At 34.8% G+C, this 6,522-nt stretch overlaps 1 protein-coding gene across 1 annotated transcript; it reads left to right on the top strand.

Moving 5' to 3' along the window:
- The first annotated feature begins 489 nt into the window (after positions 1-489).
- Positions 490-4,297, top strand: LOC120195541 (O-fucosyltransferase 39-like). Its single transcript, XM_039197539.1, has 10 exons — positions 490-894; positions 1,514-1,576; positions 1,689-1,770; positions 1,873-1,943; positions 2,070-2,158; positions 2,274-2,477; positions 2,678-2,948; positions 3,068-3,295; positions 3,390-3,587; positions 3,789-4,297. The coding sequence occupies exons 1-10, from the start codon at positions 745-747 to the stop codon at positions 3,996-3,998; spliced, it is 1,566 nt and encodes a 521-aa protein (XP_039053470.1). The 5' UTR covers positions 490-744; the 3' UTR covers positions 3,999-4,297.
- Positions 4,298-6,522: the final 2,225 nt, after the last annotated feature.

The following is a 6,522-nucleotide window of genomic DNA, read 5'->3' as shown; positions in this document are numbered from 1 at the left end:
TGATCAAAAGGGAATAAAAATGATACTTTGAGTGCTAAACTCATAGTTTACCCTATTGTTTTCACTTCCATTTTAGACAAAACTGAAAATTTGATTTAGAGAAACATTGGGGACCATATCATGATATTACAGCCGCATTTATATGTAAACCTTAAAGACTTCAACAGTTTCATCAGTGTCGGTGGTCTGCTTTCTGATCACATTATTTATCACCGTTCAAAAAATCAAAAGATGGAAACTTTAATCAAAAGTCTATCAAAACACCAACTCACCACACTGCATATTTTTTTCACAAACCTTTAAACGAAAAAAATGTGAAAAAAGATTAAAAATTTATTTCACAGATTCCAATTTTATCATGTATAATGTCCTACAACAAATTTATCCTTTTTTTGTTGGTTCTTTTCTTTTTATATGCACATGCATATATAAACTTTTATATACGGCTTGTGTTTTTTTGATAGGGACTCTTTATAAAGGACAGTTTCCCATTATTGAAGCTAATACAGGTGTCCAGAAAGTGAGAGAAAGTGAGAAAAGAGCAGGAAATTACAGAGAATTCATGTGATATTGGGGGCTTGAGTTGAGCTTCATATTGACTGTTGATTAAATTTTGTTTTTGTTGCTTGTTTTTGTGGTTATCACTATCAAGCAATATCAAAGACAACAACAAAGAAGAAGAGAAAAGAAAGGAGAGAAAACTGGGGAAAGTGATCGTTTTGGAGATCTGGGTTTCCAGGTTTAATGGGAAAAAGGATGAGGTTTCAGCATCAGAATCATTATTATCAGCCTCTTAGAAGAGAAGCAATTGCTGGGTTATTTGTGTTGCTTCTCCCAGTTTTTTGGCTTTGTTTGTTTACTTCATTCACCAATGCTTCCTCTTCTACGTTATTGGTATGTTCCTCTATACATACATACATGTATATATTCCTTAGATGAATTTTCCTTTTCCTTATTCTATTGAAAATGAGTTATTGGTTATAATTTTCTTTGTGGAAAATTCATGGAAATGGGAAATTTGAGATTGTTCAATGAAAAGTTTGCAGTTCATTAAAAATGGAAAACAAGAGTTGGTTTTAAGTTTATTTTGCCGACAGAAGTTTATTGAGAAGTGGCAGGCTTTTGCAGCTAAGTGTCTGGTAATCATATTGCTTTATTGAAAATTATCCCAAATTAGAATTCCTTGTCTTGGTAGTATATAGTTAATTTGCTTGAACTGGAAATTTGAAAAATGGTGGCCTGCAATTCAGTTTTTCTTCCATTCTTGTAAATTTTCTTTAGCCTCTCCAAGTATTTCTATTCTCTTGATTAAATTAAACATTTTCCTCCACAAAATTCACAAAAAGTATAAAGGTAACATATTTGAGCAGAATTCCCCCGTTAATCTATTGATTTGTACTGTCAGATTGATAAATGCTCATATTTTGGGAAGGAAACGGAACTTCAATTTATCTGGTTTGTTGTAGTATTGCTTTGTTTGGGAAAGGTAATTAACCTTTGGTGCTCATTGCAGGAGTCTAATGTCATGAAACCTCGACATTTACCTTTACTCACAAGCGCCTTACAACGTGAAAGCGTGGGTGGATGTCTATTATGCAGCATTTCGCGCTTCCCTGTGCTTTTCCTTTTATGACTGTATATTGACTTGTAATTTTTCTGTTTGATTTTCTTCTATGTTTTGTATTCAGTCCAATGGAGAACCATCTGATCTCTGGTCTCCTTTGGCTGACCAAGGGTGGAGACCATGTCTTGAATCCGTAAACGCCCCATGTGAGTACTAAGCAATGCTATTTCGAGTTTTTTCTTTTCTTTTTTTTTCCATTGTCAATACTTATATTTTCTTGGATTTTGCTCTTCAATTGCTTTGAGCAGCGCTGCCCCTGAAATCTGAAGGATATCTTCAGGTCTTTCTTGATGGAGGACTCAACCAGCAAAGAATGGGGGTAGGTCTCATTTTCGTTTTACGTATTCTAGAGGAGTCGGAAATTACAAAACATCCAATAATTCTATGTCTCTTGATTAAACATTCAATCAGATTGTAAGATATTAAGTTCCTTTTTGCTTCGTAGATATGCGATGCTGTTGCAGTTGCTAAAATACTAAATGCAACACTTGTGATCCCACATCTTGAAGTAAATCCGGTTTGGCAAGACTCAAGGTACTTATGTGTAGAAAAAAAGATCATCCTTTCAAGTTCTTACTCCGAGTGGAAATTAGTTTTCGCCCTGGTTTAAGGAGGCGTATTTTTTCTGAAGTAACTGTTTTCCCTGCAGCTCATTCATGGATATATTTGACGTGGATCACTTTATTAATGTATTGAAAGATGATGTAATGATTGTCAAAAAGCTGCCCGAGGAATTCTCTTGGAGCACAAGAGAGTATTATGCCACTGCTATTCGAGCCACCAGAATTAAACGAGCACCTGTTCATGCATCTGTAAACTGGTACCTCGAGAACGTCTTGCCTGTACTTGAAAGGTTGGTTGCAACTTGAACGTTTTGATTTGTATGCACATTTTCGATGCTTTTGATAGTTTTCAAACACATACAAGTACTCTCTAGTGTCATGGGACATTATGCATAAACGTGCGCTGTGTGATTGGTTTAAATTCACAGCCAGTGAGCGTATGGTGCAGATTTGACTGTACTCTAATAAAAATGTTCTGTCAATTTTACAGCAATGGGATTGCTGCAATTTCTCCATTCTCTCACCGTTTGTCTTTTGACAACTTGCCAAGTGAAATCCAGAAACTGCGTTGTAACGTCAACTTTAAAGCACTCGTTTTTGTTCCACACATTCGTGCACTCGGAGATGCCCTTGTCCATCACCTCAGGTATCCTCCGGCTGAGAGTCAAGCACTTGCCATTGACGATCTTACAGGAAACACTCATCAAAATGACAAACAAAGACCGCAGAAATTTGTAGTAGTACACCTTCGGTTTGATAAGGTATATAACTGGCTTGTAATGTCGATTAACATCCTTGCATCCGTGGCATTTTTTAGATATATAGAATTTAGTTTGAAATACCATTGAGCATATTAAAAGATATCATTGTTTCTATGCAGGATATGGCTGCTCATTCGGCCTGTGATTTCGGTGGGGGTAAAGCCGAAAAGTTAGCTCTGGCCAAGTACCGACAAACGATTTGGGGAGGGAGGGTTCTCAATTCTCAGTTTACTGATGAAGAGTTGAGAAGTCAAGGTCGTTGTCCATTGACTCCTGAGGAAATCGGACTGCTGCTAGCAGCTTTAGGTTTTGATAATAGTACCCGTCTTTATCTTGCTTCCCACAAGGTACTTCGTCTTAGGAATTCTGGTTTTGCAAGAAATCTTTTTCAAATACATCATTTTTTTGACCATGCATTCATCAAATGGCCATATATTTCAGGTATACGGTGGGGAAGCTAGGATTGCCACTCTACATGAGCTGTTTCCGATGATGGAAAGCAAAAAGAGCCTTGCATCACCGGAGGAAAGGGTCCATATAAAAGGAAAGGCTTCGTTGTTAGCAGCGGTTAATTACTATGTGGGTTTGCATAGTGACATCTTTGTCTCAGCTTCTCCGGGGAACATGCACAATGCGTTGGTGAGTATTTCTGGCAAAATGCATGGGGAACGATTAGCAGTCTATTATGTAGAGTGTGTCAATAAATGGTTTCATAGTTTGTGCGTTTACATGCATATTTTAAGTTCATTTACTTTTGAAATCTATAGTTTTGAGTGAATTCTGCAACTGCAATGCTTTTGTAACTGTGATTTTCTTTGTTTGGCAACGACATGCGAACAGATGGGACATCGAACGTTCGAGAACATGAAGACGATCAGGCCAAACATGGCTTTGTTGGGCCAACTCTTCCTTAACAAAAACATGACTTGGTCGGAATTCCGTCAGGCAGTGGTTGAAGGACACCAAAATAGACAAGGGCAGCTGCGGTTGAGGAAACTGAAACAGTCCATATATACATATCCGGCTCCTGATTGCATGTGCCAAGCTTAATTAGCCCCTAAATCTCATTTTATTTGTATGCTTACCCTTGCTGCAATTATTATTTGTTGCTTGTGTACTTGGTATCAGAAATAAGATGCAACCCCATTTCTCCCACTAATAAAAATATCAGATCTACTCTTCTTTGTTAGTATTGTGTAGTAGCTCTATACATCCACCGTAGTATTTATGTCGAGAATGGGGTTGTCGTCAACATCGAATTGTCTCGTGTATGGACTGCGGAGTGGAGTATGCATAGCTCTGCCAGTGAAGCTGTCTGTACAACTTTTTTGTGCACGTGTATTAAATAAAACATGCATGTTCGGAGCAAGAGATTTGAGTTTTTACATTGCAGCTTACACCATTTTATCTGATTCAATGTACTGATAATGAAAGTTACGTACAAGTCTTGAGACAAATAAGGTCCATTCAAATATAAAAAGCTAATAGAAAAAGAGTTTTCGTTTATCTCAAAATCTAGTTCTAATGGTAACTTACAACTAGTATTTATGATTAGATTTATCTTCTTAGAACTTGAAGAAAGATAACTTTTTTTAGGTGATAAAAGTTTAGGAAAAAGATAGTTAAACTTTACTTATGTCATTTTCAACCTATAATATATTTTTTTATTTTTTGGGTGAAGTACACAAAAGGTCCTCCAATTATAGGACATTGTTTTGTTGAGTCCCCTAACTATTAAAAATTACAAAATAGTTACATGACTATTTATATGTTAAACTATTGACTAGGATATGATAAAATTTAATGGGTAGGAGTCGAAATATTGAATTTTTAAAAAAATATATATAATCAGGGACAAAGCTAAGATTAGGAATTGACATGGACTAAAATATTGAATTTTTTAAGAGATATATAATGACTTATTAGATATTTAAACTTAAAATTCAGAAAATAATATTTAATTTGTTTAATATTTAAATTTACAATGACCTAAATTGTTTTTAGACAAAAAAATCAAGAACATTGGATTATTATTCTTTAATTCGACCCCTACATGATTAAATATTTAATAAATTCTTGCTTTTAATTTGAATACTTATTTTTATATGAATTAAAATATTAATAAATAAAAATCTATCGAACATAACTTTTTTTTTACAGGAGCCGGGCCTAAGAGAGCTCCGCCTCCGGCTCCTTATGAATGTTTTCCAATCGACATTTTTACAGGTTTTGAATGACCAAAACATTTGCAATCATGGTTTTGATGACCATCTTTACAACTTTTATAACTACCCCCCCTTGTGATGGCAGTGTATGAGCCAGCTAAACGAAATGGTAAAGGAGAACATGAGTAGAAAACAATAGAGAGAAAAGACAGTAATTCTCAGCTTCACGTGTTACTGAGAAAAAGGAAGGAGTATGTGTCTATGCATTGCACCTCATGGAGCTCTCTGAAAGGTCATCCGCCATTGTTATGGTTCAAAAAAACTGAATTTGAACTCGCAAGCTTTTATTTGATCAACTTCTGTTGTTTTAGCTAAGACACGGTTATTTGGTTTCTTGATTATATGAAAGCAATTGAGAAGGAACAAGATATATAAAATTTTAAGTTATCAACTGATACAGTGAAGCCGTAAGCCTCGTTTTCTCAGCTATGATACTGTGTGTTGGAGCTTTTTCCTCTATTGTTTAACAAAGTGGGGCATAAAACTCTTTTGGTGCTTTACTTTAGCAGCTATGATCCAGTAGGGTACCACCACTGAGTGGCGGAAATGATGCCCCCAACAAAGACAAAAATATACGTAACAATAAAACCAAATTCTGTTGCTGGGACTTAAACCCGATTCTCTCGGGTGAGAGCCGAGTATCCTAACCAACTAGACTAGAACGGATTGCTGCTAGAAAAGAATATTGAAAATATGTATCCAAGTATTTTAGTTCACTTTATTCTTTCAATAAAATTATCATGCTTGATTCAGGTATTATCATGGAGCTAGAGGTTACCAATATAATATGGCGGTTGACCTGATTTGTTTGAACCAAATTAACCCATGCTCTGAGTGAAATTGTTAGTCGAATAACCACCATTTTGTGAGATCTTTTCTGTCTGGTTATGATGAAGAAAAATAAATCAACTTAAAGTTATATAATTTACTGTAAATGATTTATATCTTTTTTTTAAGTAAATGATTTATATCTGAATGGCATTTGTTTGGATTGGAGCTCGATTGGTGAAGGCATTTGTTTGTTCACAAATGAATATATCACAAGCTCAAACGGCCATGATTTTATCAATTTATCAAAACAAAAAATTGTTGGGTGAGGACCTTTTCATTTAATAAAAAAAACAAGTCTTGAAGCCATTAACTCGTTAGAAATAGCGTAGTAATTTACTACAAACATTTTACAAGAAAATAATCAAAGTAGTAACACAATCTTATTGTGGTTCACTCTATCGGATCTATTTCTATGAACATAATACATACACATAGAATTGGAGAATTTATAAATAAATATTTGTATATTTTTAAAATTTTAAATAAATATTTTTATGTTTATAAATAAAAATAATTAG

The sequence above is a fragment of the Hibiscus syriacus genome, unplaced genomic scaffold (assembly GCF_006381635.1).
Source record: "Hibiscus syriacus cultivar Baekdansim isolate YM2019G1 unplaced genomic scaffold, ASM638163v2 tig00117016_pilon, whole genome shotgun sequence".
Lineage (NCBI taxonomy): Eukaryota > Viridiplantae > Streptophyta > Magnoliopsida > Malvales > Malvaceae > Hibiscus > Hibiscus syriacus.
The sequence above is the reverse complement of the archived record's forward strand: the minus strand, read 5'-3'. Positions and strand labels throughout refer to the sequence as shown.

Excerpts from the sequence above, each read along its gene's own strand:
- LOC120195541 (XM_039197539.1), top strand. The coding sequence starts at position 745 with ATGGGAAAAAGGATGAGGTTTCAGCATCAGAATCATTATTATCAGCCT. Across the intron at positions 895-1,513 it reads CTTCCTCTTCTACGTTATTG|GAGTCTAATGTCATGAAACC; the intron begins GTATGTTCCTCT and ends TGCTCATTGCAG. Across the intron at positions 2,159-2,273 it reads CCGGTTTGGCAAGACTCAAG|CTCATTCATGGATATATTTG; the intron begins GTACTTATGTGT and ends TTTTCCCTGCAG.